Here is a 27,488-nt window from a genome sequence, read left to right on the forward strand (position 1 = left end):
CCGGCTCCGGTCTCTGCCGCGATCCTCTTCCTGGTTGCCGGTGGTTGGAGAGTCATACTGCACTCAGCCAATCACCGGCCGCAGTGAAGTCCCGGCTCGGCAGGTGATAGGCTGAGCAGCAGTGTGACATTTTCGGCCCTGGCAGCAGGTGCCGATGTAGTGAAGAATTTTGTGTCCAGAAGCGTTCTCACACTGCCGCTCAGCCTATCGCCGGCCAAGTCGGGACTTCGCTGTGATTGGCTGAGTGCAGTATGACTCACCGACCTCCAACAACCAGGAAGAGGATCGCGGCAGAGACCGGAGCCGGTTACCGGAGGCCCCGGGGGAGCGGAGGAAGGTATGTACATCTTTATTTTTTTTTACTGCCAGCAGTATGGGGGACAATTTTTATATTCTGGAGTTCTTCTTTAAAGGGGTACTCCTGTGGAAAACTTTTTTTTTTATTTTATTTATTTTTTTAAAAATCAACTGGTGCCAGAACAGATTTGTGAATCACTTCTATTAAAAAAATCTTAATCCTTCCAGTACTTTTTAGGGGCTGTATACTAAAGAGAAATCAAAAAAAGAAATGCATTTCCTCTGATGTCATGACCACGGTGCTCTCTGCTGACCTCTGCTGTCCATTTCAGGAATTGTCCAGAGTAGGAGAAAATCCCCATAGCAAACATATGCTGCTGTGGACAGTTCCTAAAATGGACAGCAGAGGTCAGCAGAGAGCACTGTGGTCATGATGTCAGAGGAAATGCATTTCTTTTCTGTATATCTCTTTAGTATACAGCCACTAAAAAGTACTGGAAGGATTAAGATTTTTTTTAATAGAAGTGATTTATAAATCTGTTTAACTTTCTGGCACCAGTTGATTAAAAAAAAAAGTTTTCCACAGTAGTACCCCTTTTAAACATTCCTTATCCCTGAATAGGCCTAACTTTCCTAATGTATATTTGAATTTTCCAACAATAAAGCCTCAACCATTATTCCCCTTATATCCATTTCTTTCCTAAATATCTTCCATGTTTTAACCAGATAAAATTGTGTTATTGGTGGAGATTTATCAAAACCTGTCAAGAGGAAAATTAGCTTAGTTGCCCATAGCAACCAATCAGATCGCTGCTTTAATTTATTTTTTTTTTTTTAAAGACCTGTGAGAAATGAAAGAAGGGATCTGATTGGTTGCTATGGGCAACTAAGCTAATTTTCCTCTTGACAGGTTTTGATAAATCTCCCCCCATTATCTTTTGCCACTCACTGTCCTTATCTTTCTAGTACGCCAGTCCTGATTGGGAGGACTTGTGCCCGAGCTGTTCGCTCGATGACAGCGAGGAGCCGCCCCAGAGCACCATAGACGAGTGTATATGTGCACTACAAAGCCCAGAGGATGACGAGGATGAAAGGGACTCGGTGTCTCAGACAAGGTAAGATCAGTTTTATTAAAGGGATTATCCAGGAATAGAAAAAACAGAGCTGATTTCTTTCAAAAACCACTCCCCATCTGTCTCCAGGTTGGGTTTGGTTCTGCAGCTCAGTTCCATTGAAGTGAATGGAGCCGAGTTGTAAAACCACAGCCAACCTTGGGACAGACGTGGAGCGTTTTTTGAAAGAAATTGTCTCTGTTTTTCTATCCCTGGATAACCCCTTTAACACGGAAAGACTTTGAAGGCAGAAATAAGGGCAATTCTCATTTCATAAAGCTGGCATATCCTACAGCAGCGATTCCCAACCAGTGTACCTCCAGCTGTTGCAAAACTACAACTCCCAGCATGCCCGGACAGCCTCTGGCTGTCCGGGCATGCTGGGAGTTGTAGTTTTGCAACAGCTGCAGGCACGTTGGTTGGGAAGCACTGTCCTATGGTATTCCATCACTATATAATCTCTGGGGATCTGACCTCTGGAATCACCACTAGAGATGAGCGAACTTACAGTAAATTCGATTCGTCACGAACTTCTCGGCTTGGCGGTTGATGACTTTTCCTGCATAAATTAGTTCAGCCTTCAGGTGCTCCGGTGGGCTGGAAAAGGTGGATACAGTCCTAGGAAAGAGTCTCCTAGGACTGTATCCACCTTTTCCAGCCCACCGGAGCACCGGAAAGCTGAACTAATTTATGCAGGAAAAGTCATCAACTGCCGAGCCGAGAAGTTTGTGACGAATCAAATTTACTGTAAGTTCGCTCATCTCTAATCACCACCAATCCTGACAATAAAGGGTGCATTATCCCCTCTACAACTATTACTGGCTGCCTGTTGTGCGAGAGAAGTGCCGCATGGCTTTATGTAAGTGAATGGGGCCGTCCCTGCCGTTACAGCAAAGTTAATAGAGCAGGGATAGACTGTGAAGGGTCTGCAGCCCCTTATTTCTCTGGATCCATAGGGGTCTCGGAGGTTAGACCCCAACCAATCATAAGGTGATGGGATTTTATAGCAATATACAATCCCTTTAAAGGGTGGAAAACTTAATTTTTTTTTATTTTTTATATTTTTTTGTGCTAGAAAGTTACAGGTTTGTAAATTACTTCTATTAAAAAATCTTAATCCTTCCAGTACTTATTAGCTGCTGAATCCTACAGAGGAATTTCTTTTTCTTTTTGGAACACATAGCTCTCTGCTGACATAATTAGAGATGAGCGAACTTACAATAAATTCGATTTGTCACGAACTTCTCGGCTCGGCAGTTGATGACTTATCCTGCATAAATTAGTTCAGCTTTCAGGTGCTCCGTTGAGCTGAAAAACGTGGATACAGTCCTAGGAGACTCTTTCCTAGGAATGTATCCACCTTTTCCAGCCCACCGGAGCACCTGAAAGCTGAACTAATTTTCACAGGATAAGTCATCAACTGCCGAGCCGAGAAGTTCGTGACGAATCGAATTTACTGTAAGTTCGCTCATCTCTAGACATAATAATTACAGAGCTCTCTGCTGACATCATGAGCACAGTGCTCTCTGCTGACATCTCTGTCCATTTTAGGAACTGTCCAGAGCAGCATATTTTTGCTATGGGGATTTTTCTCCTACTCTGGACAGTTCCTAAAATGGACAGAGATGTCAGCAGAGAGCACTGTGCTCGTGATGTCAGCAGAGAGCTCTGTGTTCCAAAAAGAAAATAATTTCCTCTGTAGTATTCAGCAGCTAATAAGTACTGGAAGGATTAAGATTTTTTTGAATAGAAGTAATTTACAAATCTGTTTAACTTTCTGGCACCAGTTGATTTAAAAAAAAAAAAATAAACAATAATTGGTAAAGAATGTATTGGAGAAGGAGCAATCCTATTTTGATTTAGGGCTCAGTTTCTATTGTCTAGAATCCTCTGCTTCCCATCACTAGGTCTGAGACCATTTTAGTCTGTCTTCTATAATGTACATTGTCGTCCCTAAGAAGAAGAGAGGGGGGCACAAAAAGTATTTGCATGACTAAATTGAGGTTATCGGCCAGTAGAGATGAACCCTGGTTATTTGTTGGTTTCCATATTAAAAACTTTTTGTCACTTGTCTGTCTTTGCAGCCTTTTTGAAGAGGCGGCAGAATCCATTCATCAGCTCTCGGACAAGCTCCCTGCACCAGGTAACTCAGCACCGTGCTCCCTCTAAGTCACAATATTGGTTCCGGGATGAACAGTGTAAGCTGAAACAATTGTATCTTGAGACCAAAACCCTATGGAAAACTAGTATTTGGTTCCAAAGTATCCAAAATAGCTCCCAAAGTAACAAAAAATTAAGTTTAAGAAGTACCTGTCATGATCTTGATAAATGTTATAATCCTCCTAGTTCACTGCCGCCATCATGATAAACCACCCCTGCCTTTATTTTTATTATTTGTTAGTTTTATACCTTGATATTGCTCTGTATTTTCTGGTCAGCTCCAGATTCACAGACTGGGAAGGGGCGTTCCCCAGCAGGTGTGACATCATCTGAAGCCATACAGGGGAGAACTTCCTCCCTCACTCTGCTACACACAGCCCAGAGCAGTTCAGTGTGAGGTGAGCTATGATTGGCTTAGGCTGCACACACCCCCCTAAGCATTTCCTGATTTTGGACTTCTGCCAGGCCAGCAGGAGCCCAAAGTCTGTGCAAGAGATGAGGGGGAATGTGCTCTGGAAAAGTAGGGAGACACCTACTGGCAGCTTTTTAAAACACAAATAAAACAGAAAACTTCATATTTTTTTTTTAAACAAAGTACATTAGAAAGATGTTTTTATTTTACTATAAGGAGAGCAATAGCAAAAATTAGTTTTAATGACAGTGCCCATTTAAAGGAAAATTACAAGATAACTAATCCAGTCAAAGGCTTCTGGGCATGCTGACAGTTGTAGTTTGCCAAAAAGTGTCTCTCTAGCTGTTGCAACACACTGTTTGAATCTGGAAAGTTGTCAGATATCCATATGAGAAGTTGTGACAAATGACATTCTTTGTCAGTCCATCATATTACAGTCAACAGTCCTAGCATGTGCCTCACAATAGACTCTGCCCCACTAAAGATGATCAAAAGAAATGGGAGGCCCAGAGCCTAATATCAAGTGCCATAGCAAAGGGTCTGAATACTTCTTTTTTTTATTATTTTTTTTTTTTATTAGCTGAAATTTTTTTAATTCTGTTTTCACGTTCTCATTATGGGGCATTGAGTTCTGAATGATGTGAAAACTGTAAAAGAAAAAAAAAAAAAAATTTTTGTTTTTATCTGAAAACTTAGAAATGCATTGTTTGCTGTGTGGCACAGTAATCCATAAGCCTACAGCCAGCAACAGGACGGACTGACATACATTGGATCATACTTGGAATTTTTTGGGTACAAGGATAAAACTGTCAGCTGTGATCTCATAATTAGAGATGAGCGAACTTACAGTAAATTCGATTCGTCACAAACTTCTCGGCTCGGCGGTTTCTGACTTTTCCTGCATAAATTAGTTTAGCTTTCCGGTGCTCCCGTGGGCTGGAAAAGGTGGATACAGTCCTAGGAGACTCTTTCCTAGGACTGTATCCACCTTTTCCAGCCCACCGGAGCACCTGAAGGCTGAACTAATTTATGCAGGAAAAGTCAGCAACCGCCGAGCTGAGAAGTTCGTGACGAATCGAATTTACTGTAAGTTCGCTCATCTCTACTCATAATCCATAGTGCAGATTGCGCAGCTAATGCTTAGGAATATGTGTTCAAAATATTGTAAATAATATACAAGAGCAATTCCTGACAAGTCCCGTTTAGCAGATTACTGATGTTATTGTTAACCTCTTTATCGTTTTTTGTTTTTTTCTATCCTCTTCAGGCCGCGTGTTGGTTGATGTCCTGTTAATTTCTCCAGATGTCCCAAAACTGAAGGATTGTGTTCTTGCTGTGGGGGCCATGAAACATCTGAAGGAGTGGCACGCTGCGAAGATCACTATCGTAACTAAGGAACGCAGAGGGTAGTGTGTGCTTGTCCCACCATGTGTAGATTATTTGGATTAAATGTTCACCTCTCTTAAATTCTGAGGTCCTTTTACATCATGTTCATGGCCAGACCCCTCGGCCATACAGTTCATTATGAAAAAAACCTTGTCAGCACAAAAGAAAAGCAGGTGACTGTGACGTAAATTGTAGCAAAAGTTACATTTTATTTGCGGCCTAGTAGACTTAATTATTCCATACAACAAGATAAAGGGATCCAGATGTTTTGTTTAGTGCATTATAGAAGAACACTACAGAAACATGTGACGAAAATGCATGTGTGTATATTTAAAATAGCCTGAGCCACTGTCCTAAATCAGGTGCATTATTAAAGGGGTTCACCGGTGAAAACCTTTTTTCTTTTAAATCAACTGGTGGCAGAAAGTTAAACATATTTGTAAATTACTTCTACTAAAAAATCTTAATCCTTCCTGTACTTATTAGCTGCTGAATACTACAGAGGAAATTCTTTTCTTTTTGGAATGCTCTCTGATGACATCACGAGCACAGTGCTCTCTGCTGATGTTATTATAATAATAACGCTTTATTTATTGTTGTCCTTAGTGGGATTTGAACCTAAGTCCCCAGCACTGCAAGGCAGCAGTGCTAACCACTGAGCCGCCATGCTGCCCTTAGCATACATTTGCTATGCCCGGTTGCTAAAATGGACAGAGATGTCAGCAGAGAGCACTGTGCTCGTGATGTCATCAGTGTTCCAAAAAGAAAGGCATTTCCTCTGTAGCATTCAGCAGCTAATAAGTACTGGAAGGATTAAGATTTTTTTAATAGAAGTAATTTACAAATATGTTTAACTTTCTGCCACCAGTTGATTTAAAAGAAAAAGGTTTTCACCGGAGTACCCCTTTAAACTGTAACACCGCCATAGTAAATCTGTGCCTGTGTGTCGCCACTAACATAAGTCTTGTTATAAGCCTCTTATCGGTACCGTCGTTTACAAATGTTGTATTGCTTAAAGGGGTACTCTGCTGCTCAGCGTTTGGAACAAACTGTTGCGAACACTGGAGCCGGCGCCGGGAGCTCGTGACGTCATAGCCCCGCCCCATCATGACGTCAAGCCCCACCCCCTCAATGCAAGTCTACGGGAGGGGGCATGAACCCGCGCCGGGACCTCGTGACGTCATAGCCCCGCACCCCTCATGATGTCACGCCCAGCCCCCTCAATGAGTCTATGGGAGGGGGTGTGACTGCTGTCACGCCCCTACCCATACACTTGCATTGAGGGGGCGGGGCATGACATCATAATGGGGCGGGGCTATCACATCACGAGCTCCCGGTTCCAGCATTCGGAATAGTTTGTTCCAAACGCTGAGCAGCGGAGTACCCCTTTAATTGTTCTAATTGTCGTTTCAGGTGGCAAAAAATTTCTAATTATCTGTCGGCAAATGTAATCACTCCAGAAGGTCTTCCCAGTGCACTAGATCCACAGGAGTTGTGGAGGGGCTCGCTAGAGATCAGTGAGCGGAAGGTAGGATATTATTCTACAAAACCATTGATGCTAATGCATATAGGAAGTGTTTATTTCCTACTGTTTGTGAACCTCTTGTATAGGTAGATGGGACCCTTTCAGTCAAAGAGCAGTGTGACTGATATTAATCTACAACAATAAATTATTTGCTGATCTTTCACTATATGTTGATTCCATCCATATATTTTGTAATTTGCCACAGTTTTTTACTCGTGTTTTTCCATCTCAAGGTACAGTGGTCCCTCAAGTTACAATATTAATTGGTTCCAAGACGACCGTTGTATGTTGAAACCATTGTATGTTGAGACCAGAACTCTATGGAAACCTGGTAATTGGTTCTAAAGGCACCAAAATGTCATCCGAAAATTGGAAAAAGTGAGGATTAAAGAAAAATAAGTAGATAACTAATATAGATAAAGCAAATCCTTACATATAAAAGTAAGAAAGAACTGCTGGTGCTGTAAATCACTGTCTATGTCAGTGTTTCCCAAGCAGGGAGCCTCCAGCTGTTGCAAAACTACTACTCCCAGCATGCCCGGACAGCCGTTGGCTGTCCGGGCATGCTGGGAGTTGTAGTTTTGCAACAGCTGGGGCCACCCTGTTTGGGAAACACTGGTCTATGTAGAGGACAGGAGCTTCTTCGGGGTCCTGTACAGTACACAGTGTCCTAAAAAGTAATGGAGTCACCCTCACCTGGTGTCCAAAGGAGCAGGTAACCCTGGTACAGGTAAAGTGTACAGAACATGTAATACCTCCCTGTACTGTAGGGGGCGCTACTAGACACTCTCAGTGCATACGCTTCAGTAATACAGGGGTTTTGCCAGTGAATGCCCATTCTGATTGGTCGGTTCTTCCGGCCATTGACAGGTATCACAGATCTGGACTGTCCGTACATTGTATGTAAAAAGCCATTGTATGTTGAAACTATTTTATGTTGAGACCATTGTAAGTTGAGGGATCACTGTATTATCCTCTATCCATAGGATATGGTTACGTCAGGTCATGCGTGCAGGCCACAGCCTCATCTGTTCCCTATGGGAGGTGCCATACACGGTGTTCAGCTGTTTCCACTGCTCTCATAGAGAAAGCACGTGCACCTCTACTCTATTCATCCTCTAGGGCGGCCGCAGAAGCAGATGTGTACAATGTTAAAGGGGTACTCCGGTGCTCCAGCGTCCTGAACGTTTTGTTCAGAATGCTCAACCGGAGGCGGCGATTCTTTCCAGTCTGACCACAGTGCTCTCTGTTGCCACCTCCTGTCCATGTCAGGAACTGTCAAGAGGAGAGGTTTACTATTGGGATTTGTTCCTACTCTGGACAGTTCCTGACATGGACAGAGGTGTCAGCAGAGAGCACTGTGGTCAGACAGAAAAGAACTACACAACTTCCTCTGGAGCATACAGCAGCTGATAAGTACTGGAAGGAAATAGAAGTAATTTACAAATCTTTATAACTTTCTGGCACCAGTTAATTTGAAAACTTTTTCACTCTGGAACCTTGAGGAAACACTGTGAATTAATGTCCCAATATTTTTATTTTTTTTCCCTCAGTTTAGTTCTGAGGTAGAATTTGAAGACTTCTGCCTCAGATCTGTCCGTGACGTTAGTTCTCAATCAAGTTCCCTCAAGCTGAGCGAAGAGCTGAAGAACCAACACCATAAAAACCATAAGTCCTTCCTACCGGAGGTAAGTGTAAGTTTGCATTGACGGGGTCTTATCTGTGCATTCAGTGTTGTTATCCTGCAGTATAATACAGCTGTCAATCAAGCTGAGCCATACACATTAGGTCAGTGTTTCCAACCCAGAACCTTTAGCTGTCTGGGCATGCTGGGAGTTGTAGTTTTGCAACAGCTGGAGGCACCTTGGTTGGGAAACTCTGCATTAGATGAACATCGGACAAATCTGGCAGGATTGGTTGACCATCTGACGTGCATAGGGGGATTGGTTGTCTTGACTCTTGCCAATGGCAGTTGTGGTGGTGGAAAAGCGGATCAGTCATTTTGCGTTGCATTTCACTTATGGAAGGTAAGTTGCTGCCGGAGGTGTCTGGTAGTGACTTATCGGTTCAGCACAGTGTGCATGTGAGGAATAAGCTGCTGTAAGACTCCACTGGAATTATCAACCCTGAGAACAAAAGTTTCATGCGTTTTTAAATTCAACATGCTAGGTCATTTTTTTTTTTTCCCCAACCAGGGTGCCTCCAGCTGTTGCAGAACTACAACTCCCACCATACGTGAACAGCCTTTTTTGCATGCTGGGAGTTATAGTTTTGAAACAGCAGCATGCAGGCTGGTTGGAAAACACTCTCTGAGGGCGATTTATCAAAACCTGTTCAAAGGAAAAATTGCCCAGTTGCCCATAGCAACCAATCAGATCCCTTCTTCCATATTGCAGAGGCCTTGTTAAAAATGAAAGAAGCGATCTGATTGGTTGCTATGGGCAACTTCTCCTCTTCACAGGTTTCGCTAAATCTCCCCCCATGTCCTTATTTCCATAGATTTAGTCTGCTGGGGTAGGGTCAGCAAACCCCGACAAGTACTTGGCTCGTTCTGCTATATATAAATAAACATTAAAATACCTTCCTACGAGCCCCTGTCAGTCCGGTACCGGCCTCACGGTCCAGCGGTGCGAACCTCATTCAACTTCTTGGGGGACGGAGACGTCACAGGGCCTTCGGCGTATCACCGGCCGCAGCGATGTCATGTAAGGAGCTCTGGCCTCTTCTTACATGACAGTGGGCTCAGCCTATCACCGGCCGGGGGCGGGACATCGCTGCTCTATGACGTCTCCGTCCCCAGGAAGTTGAATGAGGTTCGCACCGCTGGACCGTGAGGCCGGTACCGAACCGACGGAGGCACCTAGGAAGATATGTTAAAGTTTATTTTTTATTTTTTTGCAGCCCGGGCAGAGCAATATATATAATAGTCTTGCATTACAGTTGTTCTTTAACATGAATAAATGAAAAAGTTATTCTGGAATTTAACTTAAAATAATTAATATGCTCATCTCCTCCTTCTCTATAATATGCCTCCATATTGGACTGAACTATTTTTTACAGGTTCCCTTGAATAGATGAAGCCAAAAAAAATGTACTTGGTACCTAATCCTGACCATACACTAATCTTTATGCCTCTATCACCTATATTTATTATAAAAATGGTGGGAAGGGGCGTGTCCCTCCTTGTGGTGGTGGGAGGTGTTTGGTGGGAAGGGGCGTGTCCCTCCTTGTGGTGGTGGGAGGTGTTTGGTGGGAAGGGGCGTGTCCCTCCTTGTGGTGGTGGGAGGTGTTTGGTGGGAAGGGGAGTGTCCCTCCTTGTGGTGGTGGGAGGTGTTTGGTGGGAAGGGGCGTGTCCCTCCTTGTGGTGGTGGGAGGTGTTTGGTGGGAAGGGGAGTGTCCCTCCTTGTGGTGGTGGGAGGTGATTGGTGTGTGGTGGGAAGGGGCGTGTCCCTCCTTGTGGTGGGAGGTGTTTGGTGGGAAGGGGCGTGTCCCTCCATGTGGTGGTGGGAGGTGTTTGGTGGGAAGGGGCGTGTCCCTCCTTGTGGTGGTGGGAGGTGTTTGGTGGGAAGGGGTGTGTCCCTCCTTGTGGTGGTGGGAGGTGTTTGGTGGGAAGGGGCGTGTCCCTCCTTGTGGTGGTGGGAGGTGTTTGGTGGGAAGGGGAGTGTCCCTCCTTGTGGTGGTGGGAGGTGATTGGTGTGTGGTGGGAAGGGGCGTGTCCCTCCTTGTGGTGGTGGGAGGTGTTTGGTGGGAAGGGGCGTGTCCCTCCTTGTGGTGGTGGGAGGTGTTTGGTGGGAAGGGGCGTGTCCCTCCTTGTGGTGGGAGGTGTTTGGTGGGAAGGGGAGTGTCCCTCCTTGTGGTGGTGGGAGGTGATTGGTGTGTGGTGGGAAGGGGCGTGTCCCTCCTTGTGGTGGTGGGAGGTGTTTGGTGGGAAGGGGCGTGTCCCTCCTTGTGGTGGTGGGAGGTGATTGGTGGGAAGGGGAGTGTCCCTCCTTGTGGTGGTGGGAGGTGATTGGTGGGAAGGGGAGTGTCCCTCTTGTGGTGGTGATCCTTGTGTCCATTTAAATATGGCAAAGCAACCAGCATAGAAGAAAATACGAAGAAGCTATAATCACCCTATGGTAGAGATGGATATATTTATTTTTCCACATGACTGAGCATCCACTTTAACCATTTGGCTTTTGTCTTTACAGGTTTTTCATTATTACGGATCATCCCTGGAGTTTATACAAATGGTTTCCCTGTCAGAGCTTCCCCCATACTTTATATCAGACTGCGCCTTTGAGCTGTATCCTTGGGTTATACCTTCCCCCCCCCCCCCCCACCACCTTTTTACTTGCAGATTATGAAAAGGATGTTGTGCAAATCTGAAAAAAATATGTACATTACTTATTTGTTTCTATTTTAATATATTATATATATTTTTTTTATAAAACACAAGACTAAGTACAGTGAACATAAACTAAGTGAATAACTGAGTGGTGCAGGGTTAGAGAGGACCCTGCCTGCGAGGGAATACAATCTACAAGTCTAGGAGGGAAGGAAACTATAACATAGAAGTAGAGGTTGTTCTTAAAGGGGTGCTCCCCTAGAAAACATTTTTTTTATTTTTAATCAATTTGTGCCAGAAAGTTATGCAGATTTGTAAATTCTATAAAAAAAAAAAAAACCTTAATCCTTCCAGTATTTATCAGCTGCTGTATGCTCCAGAGGAAGTTCTTTTCTTTTTGAATTTCCTTTGTCTGACCACAGTGCTCTCTGCTGACACCTCTGTCCATGCCAGGAACTGTCCAGAGCAGGAGAGGTTTGCTATGGGGATTTGCTCCTTCTCTGGACAGTTCCTGACATGGACAGAGGTGTCAGCATAGAGCATTATTGTCAGGCAAAAAGAAAATTGAAAAAGAAAATAATTTCCAGTGGAGTACCGCTTTAAGAACCAAGCCACTTCTCATTAATGCAGTTTCATTTTTTTACTTCTCGCCTTTTAATAGCTGTAGCTTTTATTTTCTTACATCTACAGGCAAATATGAGCTTCAGTTTTTTTTGTTGTTTTTTGTTCTTGTTGTTTTTTTATTGTTGTTGTTGTTTTTTGTTGTTGTTGTTGTTTTTTGTTGTTGTTGTTGTTTTTTGTTGTTGTTTTTTGTTTTTGTGGTTTTTTGTGGGTTTTTTGTTGTTGTGGGTTTTTTGTTGTTGTGGTTTTTTGTTGTGTTTTTTTTTTTTTTTTTTTTTGTGCAGAACCAATTGTGCTTTGTAATGACATCCTTTATTTGTCCATAAATTAAGCTGCAAAACTCCCAAAGATTATTTGAGAGGTGAAATTGAAAGAGAAAAAAATGATATAAAATATGAGATATATAATATAATTTATGTATTTTTAAAACATCCTTCACTGTGCGATCAAATTTATTCTTTAGGTCAGTACGATTGCTATACCCAAATAATATACAGTGATCCCTCAACTTACAATGGCCTCGACATACAATAGTTTCAACATACAATGGTCTTTTCTGGACCATTGTAAGTTGAAACCAGACTCAACATACAATGCTACAGACAGTCCAGATCTGTGAAACGTGTCAATGGCTGGAAGAACTGACCAATCAGAATGGGTAATTTACTGGTAAAACACCTGTATTATTGAAGTGCGTGCACTGACTGGTGTCTGGTAGCGCCCCCTACAGTACAGGGAGGTATTACATGTTCTGTACTACTCTTTACCTGTACCAGGGTTATAGGACATTGCATGTCCGAAGAAGCTCCTGTCCTCTACATAGACCAGTGTTTCCCTCTTGTCCTGGTAAATTATTCAACCTTCTACATCATTGTTTCCCAATCAGGGTGCCCCCAACTGTTGCAAAACTACAACTCCCAGCATGCCCGGACAGCCGTTGGCTGTCCGGGCATGCTGGGAGTTGTAGTTTTGCAACAGCTGGAGGCTCCCTGCTTGGGAAACACTGACATAGACAGTAAGGATTTGCTTTATCTATATTAGTTATCTACTACTTTTTCTTGAATTCTCACTTTTTCCTATTTTTGGATGACATTTTGGTGCCTTTAGAACCGATTACCAGGTTTCAATAGAGTTCTGGTCTCCACGTACAATGGTTTCAACATACAATGGTCGTCCCGGAACCAATTAATATTGTAACTTGAGGGACCACTGTACAGTAGTTTTGTGTTAAAGCATTTTAAACTTTTTAGGGAAAAAAAAAATATATATAACTTTTTCACCTATGTAGCTGTTTTGTGGCTCATTTGTGAGGTATGATCTGTGCCTTCTATCCGTATCAATTTGGCATAGATATGACTTTTTTTAATTTTTTTATGCATTTTGAATTTGCTTTAATTTGCGCCATTCACTGCTTGCTCCCGCTATAAAAAAATAAAATAAAAAAAAAGTCCCCCGCAGTGCGATGCAATATCCCAGCTTCTGCACCCCGAGAGCGGAGATCGGGGACAAGAAGCGATGATGACACTGGCCCCTGCAGTGTGCACTCACAGCGGATGGAGTGTGTGCTTCCTCCCGCTGTGAGCGATCCAGCAGCGCGCATTCTGTGAATAAAACTGTCGGAGGATTGAGATGACACGCGCACCCCCCCCCCCCCCAACAACAAAAAAGCAGGGGGTGGTTGTGCGTGTCTGAGCCAATCACTGACCGTCCAGAGGCTCAGCACTTTTGTCAGCTGTGCGGTCACATTCGACTGGCAGACACTGTTTCCTTCACTACACCGGAATACCCCTTTAACCTTTTATGTTTAACCTTCTGAACTTTCTGGGTTCTGGGAGCCGCCGCTGTCATTCTCTGTAGCCGTGCATAGAGTCGGCTGCCTCATTACATTACCCATAGTGCATTGTTTGTATAAACAGAAAACTAAATGCAGCTCACAGTTTTTTCAGTACTCATATTCTATCTTCAGAGAAGCTACTTTTGCAATACATTTTGTCTTGTATTTCCTATAACTTTATTCAGATGCTTAACAAGAAACTCTCTACAGGGAAGATCAAAGCTGATGTTGGGTCAACTGTGCTCCTTGAATGACAAGGTACTGTGCCCGGGGGGTGCTCTCATATCCACCTTTGAAAGTTAAAGGGCTGAGAAGGATTTGAAAAACACTGCTGCATCCTCCCATAAGCAGCGCCACTGCTGTCTGAAGGTTGTGCTTGGTATTGAAAATCGTCCCCAATCATTTCAATAGAGCTGCGCTGCAAAATAAGGCGCAACACAGTTGTGGTGTTGTTTCTGAAACAATGCAGCCATGTTTATCTAATCCTGTACAGTCTCTTTAGAGTGATATTGTCTTATAGAAAACGTTTGACATTTCCCATTGGCTGTCTCGGTCTTCTTCCTTTCTCCTCTTCCTTGCTCCTTTTGTTGTTTTTTATTTTATTTATTTATTTAAATAAACTTTTGTGCCTTTGGCACTTGCCCCATATTAGGGTGCATTCACACCACGTTTTTGCAATACAGTTCCCGTATACGTTTTTAATGTGAAAACCGTACGGAACCCCATTGAAAACCGTATTCCAAACGATGCATCCGGTTGCATCCGTTTTGCATCTTCTACGGTTTTGTCCGTATAAATAAATAATAATTTTCCCCGGACCCAAAACCGTCGCCTACCACAGTTTTTGGTCCAGGTGAAAAACCATATTAAACCATATACATCTTATTTTTTTTTAAACTTGGGAGTCAGCGGGAACCGTACAGAACTGTATGTGCGTACGGTTCCATCCGGATTTGACCATATGGTTTTTGGACTTTGCACAGCTTTTTTCTTGAAATTTCAATCAAACAAGGGAAACTTTATTCATAATGGAGTGAATAGTTAAAAACTTATACGTTTTTTTTCTTAAAAAAACTGATGCAACCGGACATCATTTTTCAAACCGTATACAGGTAAACATTTGTACACACGTTTTGATACAGTTTAGTCCGATTTTGAGGAATCCGTTTTTCATCAAAAACCTTATACATTAACTGTATTGCAAAAACGTGGTGTCAATGCAGCCTTATTCTATGATGGACATCTAAGTAACGGTCGCTGTGTATTTCCTGCTGGCTTTTGCCACAGTTGGATCCTCTCGCCTGTTTTGTGTTTATCTGCAAGAAAGGAAAGGAAATTCCAGCTCACCCTTGTAGAATCGTGCGCTGATCTTCACCCAGGCTCTGTGTGTCCAACAATGAAGAAAAAAGGAAATGATCCAGCACTGACTAAATTCACAGCTTTATTCAATCCTCTATAAAACCAGCATGGCAACACACAATTTACAAGGTCTATGTAATTTTGACGCGTTTCGAGCACATGCGCTCTTTGTAAAAAATATATATATATTTTTTTTACAAAGAGCGCATGTGCTCGAAACACGTCAAGATTACACAGACCTTGTGTGCAGGGATGGTTTTGGTGTTTTTTCAGTTCTTTGTTCTTAAATTTTTAAATGTAGAAATTTATGTAAAATAAGTTGTACAGTAGGGTTCTAAAAAAATTAGAAAAAGTCCAGAATTAGTAAAACATGACGTAAACGATACAAATCTGGTATTGCTGTAATCAGGCGGCCTAAAGTATAAAAATAACATGTTACCTCAACCACAAGGTAAATGTCGCAGAAAAGAAAAACCACCAAATCTGCAAGATTATTTTTTACTATTTCAATTTCACTTCCCTTAGTAAATAAATATATATATATATATATATATATATATATATATATATATATATATATATAAATATAATCTCTCTATCCAAAGGATAAATTGGCCAGCACCATTGATCCAAACTATTGTAAAAACCTGGCTTGCAGGTGCAGGCTGCTGGGCTAAATATACAGCAACAGGAGAATACAGCAGCACACTGCTAGCACAAAGATATAGATGAAACATGAGTATATAGATAAAACATGAGTATATAGATAAAACATGAGTATATAGATAGAACATGAAAAGCTATACAGCTGTATGTTCTATTAGGTGTATATAAGGTACCTTGGATGTTTCAGACCTTGCAATGCCTGTTGTACTGTTCACACAGAGGCATATACACAGTGTAGGGTCCGTCCCAGAATGAGGTCACCTTACCGTGGTGGGACGGTCCAAGCTATTTGGCGCCAAATTTGCAAGCTAAGTACCTCATATTTTCATAGTTTCATATCTTCATTTATTGCATTACAGCTGTATAGCTTTTCATGTTCTATCTATATACTCATGTTTTATCTATATCTTTGTGCTGGCAGTGTGCTGCTGTATTTTCCTGTTGCTGTGTGTGTGTGTGTGTGTGTGTGTGTGTGTATGTATATATGTGTGTGTATATATATATATATATATATATATATATATATATTATACACATATATATATTATACACATTTTTATTTATTTTTTTTGGTTCAGAGAATATGTTATTGAAAAATTTAAAGGTATCATTATAGTAGGTAGTTACGGCTATTATAGGGCGAGGAGGAAAAAATTTGAGCGTAAAAGTGAAAATTGCACGGGACAAGTGGATCGTCATGAGGGACAAGTAGATTTTGCTCCATTTTAGTCCCGTGGACAAGTAGTTTTTTATAAAATTTCCACACCCCTGTATTATACTCTTCTCCTCCTCCGCTTGAAATTTTCATTTCCACGTGTGGAATTTCCGCTCCAATTCTGCGTGAAATCTGAGTTCTTGTGGAAAAGTAACAATATTTTGAGGCAGAAAATGTCTGCTTGATTTCCGCCCCAATTCCTCAGTGTGAACATACCCTTACTGTTTTTTATTTGTTTAGGTTGGGGCTATATTTATGCTGTCCTGCAATGTCTGCAACCTTCCTCTGCCACCAGCGCTTCAGCGTAGTTCAAAGAAATGGAGAGACTACATGTCCAAGAAGCCAAAAGAAATTAAAGGTGTGTTAATCTAAAGAGGGATATTCACCGAAAACCCATATAGTTTTATTCCCACCGTCAATGGTCTTCATAAAAAAAAAAAGGGAAAAGCTCCAGGCCTGTTCACACTACCGAATTTCCGGGCGGATCCTGGGATTGGGAGCAATTCTGTCCTATGTGCTAAGCCTCATGCATGTGAGTATTACACATCCGCACTGTCCCACAGTTGTAATAAGATGTAATATGACTCCCATATTTTGGGACCTTACTGGATCTCTGAATTCATATAGAAGCTTTTCTGTCCGATTTCTTATGTCTTACAAAAACACAGTGTGCCATGTTCTTAGATAAGACTTGGTTCCGTTGGAAGGCTCGAACGGAGAGGTTTTCCTAAGGGCCCACACACCGCTGCGGTAGGTTAAAAACGTGGACATCAACAGTAAAATAATAAAACTGCTTTAATGATCTATAGACGCGTTTCGAGACTCTGCTCTTTATCAAGTCATGTCCACATGACTTGATATAGTTGTTTTCGAAACGCGTTGTCTATAGGTAATTAAAGCCGTTTTAATACTTTACTATTGATTTCTGTGGCTTTAACCTACCACAGCGGTGTGCGTCCTTAAAGTGGTACTCCGGTGCTTAAACATCTTATCCCCTATCCAAAGGATAGGGGATAAGATGCCTGATCGCGGGAGTCCCGCAGCTGGGGACGCCCGGGATCATGCACGCGGCACCTCATTTATAATCAGTGCTTGGAGCGTGTTCGCTCCGGGTCTGATTATGGTCGACCGCAGGGCGGGTGGCGTGTGACGTCACGCTCCGCCCCTCAATGCAAGTCTACGGGAGGGGGCGTGATAGCTATCACGCCCCCTCTTGTCGGCTTGCATTGATGGGTGGAGCGTGACATCACACGGGGGCGGAGGCGTGATATCACACGCCGCCGGCCCTGCGGTCACCGGTAATCAGTCTGATTGCAAACGGGGTGCCGTGTGCATGATCCCAGGGGTCCCCAGCGGCGGGACTCCCGCGATCAGGCATCTTATCCCCTATCCTTTGGAGCACCGGAGAACCCCTTTAAGAAAACCCGTTTTTTACCTCTCCCATCGAGCCATCCAATGGAACCAAGTCTTCTCTGCAAACTCCGTGCATCTACGGAAACGGTTCCTGGCTGGCACGCAACTACTCCTGCTTATGCGCAAAAAGGTGTTGAGCTCTTAGCCCAAACACGTCCAGGCTACGGGGGCATTTTACAAAGTGGAAATTGTTATTGTGTCTTCCTTGGTAACAGCTCAAGCATAGCGCCACCACTGTCTGTCTTTTTTTCTATTTTTTTATTTCCATATAAACATGTTCTCTTAGATGTTGCACTGAGATGTTGTACCTTTTTAGGGTATTTAAATTTTTCTGCACACTTTCTGCAGCTGATTTTGCTACTCATTGACTTCGATGGGTAGGAAAATACGGCACGTGTGACCCTACCCTTAGAAGAATTTCTGTAGGTCTGTGTGGACGTACAATATGGCAGCATGTAGATTGTCTACAGCAGTGGTGTTCAACCTGCGGACCTCCAGATGTTGCAAAACTACAAATCCCAGCATACCCGGACAGCCAACGGCTGTCCGGGCATGCTGGGAGTTATAGTTTTGCAACATCTGGGGGTCCGCAGGTTGAACACCACTGGTCTACAGCTTTGAGGCCTCGTGCTGAGCAGAGCAGCAAGGTGAACTTTTGCTGGCGATTTCTTTTCTTTCTATCTTAAATTTTTTTTTTTAATTAGAATTTTCAAAACCTAACATGCAACAAAAGTAAAAATAATCAAAAGTAGTGTTAATGTTTGTTTAAACGTTATAGTAAAGCGTCCACATTGCGATGCAGGCCATAGGTAATGCTCCAGCTCCCTCTCTGTATTGTCTGTGATCTACATGAAAGATTTCCAAGTCTAGACTAAGGATGATTTGTCGGCGGCCGTGTGAATGCCGTCTCTGTGCTGCGCCGTTAACCTGCATTATTATTTCTCTTTAGCTCCCGGGATGGAGCTGAAAGGCGAGTACTGCACTTACTATTTCCTGATTCAAGGGAAAGACAATGAAGTCTGCAGAGCCACAATGCTTCATTCCGCCAGTCAGATTAATGGCGCGGCTTCTCTGGTTTTGTTACATCGACGGCTGCGGGATAAGCCCAGCACAGAGGAATCAAGTAAGAATAAATTGTATTTTTTTTTTTATTCTCTTCTTTTTTTGGAGTTAACCTGTGGAATGATCTTAAAGGGGTATTCCAGGCCAAAACTTTTTTTTATATATCAACTGGCTACATTTTAAAATGTAATATAAAATTTGAACTTTGTAACACTTAGCTGCCATGAATATCATGCAAGTCTTAACGGTACGTTCACATGTACAGGTTCTGCTGCTGATTTTGCTACCCATTGATTTCAATGAGTAGCAAAATCAGCTGCAGAAAATATACAGCAGAATCCTGTATGTGTGAATATACCCTAAGGGCTCGCTCACTTGGGCAGATTTTCCCCCTGCGAGTTTATATGGAGGCAGGCTCTCTGACAGAATTTTCTGCATCGGAATTTCTTTTGCGGACAGCCTGCAAAGAGCCTGCCCCCATTTCGAACTCCCAGAGGGAAACACGCTGTGAGTTTGCTTTTAAATCCGAGCAAGCTCTTAGGATAGGGTCATGCATGGCATATATACAGCATATTTCACGCTTCGCTGCATATTCTCCTATGAGCAGACACACAAGGCTATCCGGCCACAGCCTTCTGTGCACAGTGGGGTTTGGAGGCGTGCCCGCGTGTCAGTTTCCTTGGCATGCTGGGCCCTCTTCCAAACCTTACTGCACACACAGGGCTGCCGCTGGGTAGCCCTTTGTGTCTGCTAATTGGAGAATATGCAGCGGATTTTCCGCTGTGCAGTGGATTTACGCTGTGAGTATTGTAGTTACAGGATTAATGTTATTGTGTTAAGCTTGTGGGGGTGTAGGGTATATGGGGTGTAGCTGTGCTGTGATGAAAGTGTGCTGCTTTTAACCCTTAACTGTCTTGACGCCTGGGTGTGGGCTCCTCTGTATATGCTTGTCCTATCGCCACCCATCCCAAGAGCGATAGGGAGGTAAACTAAAGGATTGTCCACAACCAGAGGTGTCAGAAAACTGTCGGAACTTTTACTGCAGGTTTTATGCAGAATTAAACAGGAACAGTATTTGTACAATCAGTCTATTAGGGTCCTGACAGTTGGTTGGGACCTTGTGAGTTTTAAACTCAGGAGATTTCTGTGCGCTGTTCGGCTGGATTTAGGAGATTGAGTTTAGGTCCAGCAGTCACACGGACTTTAGCGGAGAGTTGTATTTTTAACTCACGGTTTGGTATTATCAGGCTTCGGCCTGGTCTTGTCTGTGAAAGTTGCACGGATCTCTACTCTCTGCTAGTCTGGAACCCAAGACAGCGAGGATTGGCTGGCAGCTCCCTTATATGGGCTGGGGCTAGCCTTGATCTCATTGGTCCATACCATCTGTCATTCACTTTACGCAAGGAATTATGGTCTAACCATGTGACCACACACATGACCTAGGAAGGTCCTTTAACATATCTTAATAGAATTAACATTAGTCATGTGACCTAAGGTCCTGCGACACTATATACACAATTAAATATACAATTAAATATACATACAAACATCACAAAATTAAAGAAGGAAAAGGTGACTAGGGGCTATCCTACCAGGAGGACCCTACTGGAATGAAGTAACTCTGGCTTTGGGGACCACCATACAAGGTACGGTATACTATACAGTACCGGGACACCACATTATTAACAATTTGACAGGTTTCCTAGACATGTCAAAACTTTGGATTGGGTCTAACTGCGATCGCTTGTTATAAGCTGGGAAAGTGAGCAGCATCACACTAATCTCGGCCGGCTGGCAGCTCTGACCTTTTAAGTCTATGCAGAGAAAAGGTCAGATTTGTTTGACGGCTGAGGAGTAAGTGGCACACTGCCGCATATTTCCCCAGCTTATAACTAGCAATCACAGCAGGTCTTGGAAGTGAGACTAAGTGCAATCAAGTTGTTTTTTTTTTCCTTCAGTATAGGACATCAATATCTGATCAGTAGAGTTGCCAACAAATGTCACACTAGCCAGTCAGCTTTTTGCCTGAGCTATGGTACAAAAAGCAGAGCCGAAAACAGACAGTGTCATATATTGGGTAGTGGCCATGCTGGGTTTACTAAAACTCAAAGCCCATTCACTGTAACAGGATCTGAACTGCAGTAACTCATTACTGCCACTACACAATTTATGGAGCTGTCCGTTTTTCTTTTCTTCTTTTGAATATGCTTTTGGCACAGCTCTGACAACGCAGCTGACCTGTGAATGTGTGGTCTGTCAAACCCCAACAATCAGACATTGATGGCCCATCCTGATGTTAGTTCATAGCTAGAAGTACTTAAAAACTAATTTATCAAAGTTTGAGAATTTAGAAAATTTTTCACATTTTATCTTCCAGATTTTACCGCGTTGATGACTCTCCCACATTTCCATGGTGATCACCTTCTGAAGAGAGAGAAATGTTTGGCTCAAGCTCAGGCTTTAGTTGTCAATGAATATCTCCGTAAGTATGGAATAAACACCCAATGGTGAACGCTGGGGAGATTTACAACAGGAAATACACTAGGGATCGACCGATATTGTTTTTTTAGGGCCGATACCGATAATCGGTGCAGGTTAGGGCCGATAGCCGATAACTTATACCGATATTTCGGTATAAGTTATCGGCTATTTAACCCCCTGCGACACCGCTGCCATAGGCCGCCGCCGCCACCCGCTTCTCTCTCCCTACCTGTCAGGGTGGTCAGGACAATCCATCCATCCTTCCTGTAGTGTCCGGGGGGCGTTCCGGGTGGAGGGTGAACCGGTCCGGGCTGTCCTTCTTCTCCGGCGGTCATCTTCTCCACTCCGGGCAGGCTCCGCCCTAGTACGCTGCATAGACGCCGCTGCTCAGTGACGCCCGTGCGCAGCGACGCACCTGACGTCACGGCGCAGCGGCGTCTATGCAGTGTACTAGGCCGGAGCCTGCCCGGAGTGGAGAAGATGACTGGTTCACTCTTCACCAGGAACGCCCCTGGACACTACAGGAAGGATGGATGAATGGCCCGGACCACCTTCATTATGGGTAAGTTTAATTTTTTTATTGACTCGGAGGGTGGGGGAGGGGCCCGACCGGTATAGCGGTATGGGCAAAAATCCATACCGGTATACCGCCCAGCATCACGGTGGGGGGTGCGACGCGGTGCGGTGCGGCGGGTCGGGGGGGTGGCGGTCACGGTGCGGGTGGCGGGGCATTATCGGCTTATCGGCAAGGTAATTGCTGATACCGATAATGCCCAAAATCGTGATTATCGGCCGATAATATCGGCCATACTGATAATCGGTTGATCCCTAAAATACACTATATGTCATGCACTGATGTAAACTCATTGAGAACTAAAATAACACACAGATACTGTAATTGTTAAAATCTAATGAATAGGAAATGTAATTTAAATATCAGAGAGGAAAGGTAAGTTTATTTGGGAAACCTATACAATAGGAACAAAAAGAAAAATAGCCAGCACAACTACCTAATACACGGGTGCACGCTGCTGTGGCAAATACAGAGTATACGAAAAAGGTTGCAGCAGCACTCTTGGTCAAAAAATGGAGGCTCTTAGCGCACTTATCGATCAAATCGTGTCCCCCCCCATCCACCACGCGGAGGTGGCCTCATTTCGGATGGGACCCTAACACTCATTCTGAGCCTAACACTCATAACATTCAACTCTATACAATAGGAAGGTGACTCTAGATGAGATTCGGTGTGGTACCTGGGGAAATAGAGATTTTGTATGACCTTCTCCAGCACATTTGCCCACAGATGTTACAGCTGGGTGGGTTAGTGATGCTGGTGCAATCGGTACTCAGAATTTATTTTTTTTGTTAGAGTGAACAAAATTTGGAGCCTTCCATTTTAATGACTTAAAGGGGTACTCGGCTGCTCAGCGTCTGGAACAATCTGTTCCGAACCCTGGAGCCGGCGCCCGGAGCTTGTTACATCATAGCCCTGCCCCCTCATGACATCACACCCCGCCCCCTCAATGCAAGTCTAAGGGAGGGGGTGTGGCGGCTGCCACGCCCCCTCTCATAGACTTGCATTGAGGGGGTGGGGTGTGATGTCATGAGGGGGCGGGGCTATGACATCACGAACTGCCGGTGTCGGCTCCAGCGTTTGGAAGTTAGTTCCAAACGCTGAGCAGCCGAGTACCCCTTTTAATAGATGATCAAATTGTCTTCAAAGCTTACCTTTTTGTTATGTAGTTTTTATTATGTTGTTTTAATTGTTCCACTTTGTTGATTTTGATTTTCAAGAAAGAAAAGAAGCTGGACAACAACAGACGCCTGTGAATGTTAACTCCTTAAAAGCCTTATTAAAGCTTACCCGGGAAAGTGTGCTGAAAACTTTTGAGAGCAAGTTAACCAGCAGTGTCTGTGAGTCAACTCTACAAAGATCTCCCCCTACAGGTAAGTGCTATAATCCAGGAGTTTGTGCTGCGCTGTTAACCGGAGTTGTAAAAAAACCGCGAGTCCTTAAACTTGGCTCTGTCTGCAGAAAGTCCTGAAATAACCCTTTTAATTATTATTTACCTTTTAATTACCGTATTTTTCGCCGTATAAGACGCACTTTTTTTTCCCCAAAACTGGGGGAAAAAAGTCGGTGCATCTTATACGGCGAATACACCCCTATCGCGGCGGTCCCTGCGGCCATCAACGGCCGGTACCCGCGGCTAATACAGGACATCACCGATCGCGGTGATGCCCTGTATTAACCCTTCAGACGCGGCGATCAAAGCTGACCGCCGCGTCTGAAGGGAAAGTGACACTAACCCGGCTGTTCAGTCGGGCTCTTCGGGACTGCCGCGACTTCACCACGGCGTCCCGAACAGCCCGACTGAATAGCCAGGTTAGTGCTTACAGGACACCGGGAGGGACCTTACCTGCCTCCTCGGTGTCTTCTCCGTTCAGGGATCCCCTGTATGCCGGCGCTCTCCTTCCTCGTCGTTGCGTACGTGCGTCGGCGTGCGTAACGACGTGATGGCGGCGACGGAGAGTGAGGATACCCGGCCGGCAGCAGAGACGTTCCGGAGCGATGGGGACACGGCGACAGCGATGGAGCGACATCCAGGACAGCGGTGACGGGTCCGGAGCGGCAGGGACACGTGAGTATTACCTCCTCCTGCAGTGGTCTTTAATCTGCGGACCTCCAGATGTTGCAAAACTACAACTCCCAGCATGCCCGGACAGCCAACGGCTGAAGGTTGAAGACCACTATTGGGTTCAAAATCTTGATTTTTTTTTAGATTTTGCCCATAAATATTGGGTGCGTCTTATACGCCGGTGCGTCCAATAGGACGAAAAATACGATATTTTTAAATAGTATTAGCACTATTCTGTCACTTTTTCTTTATGACATCATTTATCATAATTCATTTATTATTAAGGGTCTACTGCAAGCACTTTATTTCATATGAATTCATCTGAATGGCCAGAAAGAAATGTTCTACAGAATCTGGAAAATTTTGAGAAAATAAAGCAGAGAATTAGGTAACCTTTACGAATGGTATGGATCTAGTGTTTAGTCAATTGAAAATGTTGCCTGAACCTATTTATTTTGGCATGACCAACCATAAAATGCATTATTTTCTAAACTGTGGCCCTCCAGCTGTTGCAAAACTAAAACTCTCAGCATGCTGTCTGGGCATGCTGGGAGTTGTAGTTTTGCAATATCTGAAGGTTTACCTTTTATAACGATCTACCAAATAACAGTCAGTCAACAATTATCTACTGCTTATGACTATCTTAAGAATACAAGGCTTGAATAAGAGCAATTCTGGCTTCTCTATTAAGTATAGACTTAAAGGGGTACTCCGGTGGATTTTTTTTTTTCTCATTCGGCTCCATTGGGGGACACAGAGCCTGGGTATATGCTGCTGACACTAGGCAGCAAAAGAAAGTCAGTCCCTCCCAGCAGGATCTCCCGCCTACAGACTCTGAACTATCAGTTTTAGCTTAGTGTCCGTAGGAGGCAGACACAGGTCTGGAGTTCTCCAGACCTGGTCTCTTATTTTCTTATTTTTTAGTTTAGGGACATGTCTATAGATTTTATTTTTTTTCTCTTTTTCATCTTTGATTCCAGCCTTCGCTTCTGCTTGGGTGTCCAAAGCCCTTTCTCTCTGGGCTTCCCAGCTCCACCAGGACATTTTGTCTGTCGGCCTCTTCGGAAGATTTGGCGGATCTCGCACTTCAACTCTCCAGTGCTAGAGACTATATGTGCTCTGATTTTCTGCAGTCTGCCCGTTGTACGGCGTTTGTCACAGGTAACCTGGTGGCAATTCGTCGCTCCATGTGGCTCAAGGCCTGGGACACCGATGCCACTTAAAAGATCTCTCACTGAGCTTCCTTTCTCTGGGACCCAATAGTGGATAATGGAGAAAAATGGTCTTAGAAGCGCTGCGCAAAAATGGTCACAAATGGAAAGACTTGAGCCAGCACAGGACAATTAATATTTTATTTGACACAACGGACGACGTGTTTCGGCACAGAGTGCCTTCCTCATGTCCAAACATGTAGTGCAATCTCTGGGTTGGAGAAATGCTTGGATGCACTTGTGGGGTTCCTGTGAAGATAGGTGCTGGCGTGGGTCCTTTTTTCTCTCCTATATCTCCTTTTCTCTGGGACCCGACTCTTCGGGGAAACTCCTGGATGAGATTATTTCCGAGCCTACAGGAGGTAAGAGCTCCTTATTGCTGCAGAACAAGTCTCGCCATACAGATTGCCGCATGAAGTCGACCTCCTTTCGGACTTTTGGCTCAGATCGGGAAACCAGACCGGTGCCCTCACAGGATAAGAAGGCTCCCTGTTCCTTGGTCTGCCCACGTGCAGGACTCTTGGGTCAAAGATATCGTTTCCAACGGCTATCGGATAGAGTTTGCTTCCCTTCCAAGGGATCACTTTTTTTTGATCCAGCCCTTCTCACTCTCCTTTCTTGGCGGTAGCTTTTCGGGTCGCTCTTCAGACCCTTCTCGGTCAGGGAGTGATCGTCCCAGTTCCTCCCAAGGAGCGTTTTTCGGGTTTCTATCCCAACCTGTTCGTCGTCCCCAAGAAAGGGGTTCCGTCCACCCAATCCTGGAACTGAAGCTCCTCAATCGTTATTTCCATATGGAATCTCTCTCCGTTCTGTGGTGGATCAAGGGGATTTTCTTTTCAAGACACCTACCTTCACATGCCCATTTTTCCTGCGCATCAGAGCTATTTCCGCTTTGCAGTTCCAGAGGGCCATTTTCAGTTTGTGGCCCTTCCTTTTGGCCTGGCCACGGCCCCAAGGTTCTTTACCAAGGTCCTGGCAGCAGTGATAGCCATTCTGCGAGCCCGGCGTTTGTTCGTGATCCCCTACCTGGACGACCTCCTGTTCAAGGCTACAACCAGGACCCAGAATAAATAGTCTCCCTCTCGCTCTTCTGACCTTGTCCTGTTTCGACTGGGTGGTCAATTAGGACAAGTCCAATCTGATTCCCGCCCAGTCTCTGATCTTCTTTGGACTCCAGTTTGACACGGCGATCACCGGGATTTGGCTTCCGCTGGACAAGCGCTGCGCTTTATCAGCAATTTGTCTACTCTGTCGTCCAGTTCCACTTTCCATTCGGTTTTGCGTTGGACGGATGGTGGTGGCCATGGAAGCCTTTCCTTTCACCCAGTTCTATTGTTGACCTTTTCAAATTTATCTTCTCCGCTATCCCATTATCGCAGGATTATTCTCCCCTAGGGCTTGCCAGTCCCTCCTATGGTGGCTTCGGTCTCCTCTTCTTCGACAGGGGCGATCTTTTCTGTCCTTCAACTGGCAGGTCATCACGACGGATGCCAGTCTCAACGGTTGGAGGGGGGGAGGAGGAGTCTTCAGGGATCGGAAGGTCTAGGGCCGTTGACCCTCCCAGGAGGTGGCACTCGCAGTTCCGGAGTGATGGCCGAGGGTTCCAGGACCCCTCTCTGGGCAGAACTTAGGGTTCCCTCCATCTCTGCGATTCAGATTCTGGGGGTAAAAATTTGGGAGACGGACTTCCTCAGTCGCACCTCTGCAGACCCCGACGAGTGGTCTCTTCATCTAGATGTGTTTGCGGAGATCTACAACCTCTGGGGCACTCTGGACATAGACCTCTTCGCGTCCTGCCACAGCCAGAAAGTTCCTCGCCGTCGGGTAGTCCCGATATCCTCTGGTCCTAGCTCTAGACGTCCTAGTAATCCCCTGGTCGCACTTCATCCTCCCCTATCTCTTCCCTTCTCTTCCTTGCCTTCCCTGGGTCCCTGTCATTCTTGTGGCTCCGGACTGGCCCAGGCAAGCGTGGTACGCAGACATTGTTCGCCTAGTGGCCGACGTACCACTGGCCTTCCATTAGGAGGGTTTCGGAGCTGACATCTCTCTCTTGCCGTTCCCCCTACCTGGTTTTACAGTTTGACAAAGTTGTTTTCCATCTGGTTCCGTCCTTTTTGCCTAAGGTGGTCTCCGCCTTTCACCTAAATGAGGATATCTTCCGTCCGTCCGTCCTTTTTGTTCAGCTCCGCCCCATTCCAGGGAACAGTTGCTTCATTGTCTTGATGTGGTACGGGCCATTCAGATTTACCTTTCGGTCACTTCATCTTT

General features: G+C 44.4%; 1 protein-coding gene across 2 annotated transcripts in view; it reads left to right on the top strand.

Moving 5' to 3' along the window:
- The window catches only part of MTBP (MDM2 binding protein), a 68,205-nt gene that overhangs the window by 10,195 nt on the left and 30,522 nt on the right, over nt 1-27,488 (top strand). The window contains exons 4-15 of one of the 2 annotated variants that reach the window (XM_056522686.1): nt 1,264-1,412; nt 3,494-3,552; nt 5,285-5,387; nt 6,781-6,895; nt 8,446-8,580; nt 11,083-11,177; nt 13,860-13,932; nt 16,655-16,772; nt 18,777-18,950; nt 21,267-21,371; nt 23,165-23,317; nt 24,295-24,397. In XM_056522686.1, coding sequence (XP_056378661.1) covers nt 1,264-1,412; nt 3,494-3,552; nt 5,285-5,387; nt 6,781-6,895; nt 8,446-8,580; nt 11,083-11,177; nt 13,860-13,932; nt 16,655-16,772; nt 18,777-18,950; nt 21,267-21,371; nt 23,165-23,317; nt 24,295-24,397 — 1,382 coding nt within the window. Of the gene's footprint in view, nt 1-1,263; nt 1,413-3,493; nt 3,553-5,248; nt 5,388-6,780; nt 6,896-8,445; nt 8,581-11,082; nt 11,178-13,859; nt 13,933-16,654; nt 16,773-18,776; nt 18,951-21,266; nt 21,372-23,164; nt 23,318-24,294; nt 24,398-27,488 lie in introns of both variants that reach the window. The other variant, XM_056522685.1, reaches the window with a different exon arrangement.

Source organism: Hyla sarda, chromosome 5 (assembly GCF_029499605.1).
Source record: "Hyla sarda isolate aHylSar1 chromosome 5, aHylSar1.hap1, whole genome shotgun sequence".
NCBI lineage: Eukaryota > Metazoa > Chordata > Amphibia > Anura > Hylidae > Hyla > Hyla sarda.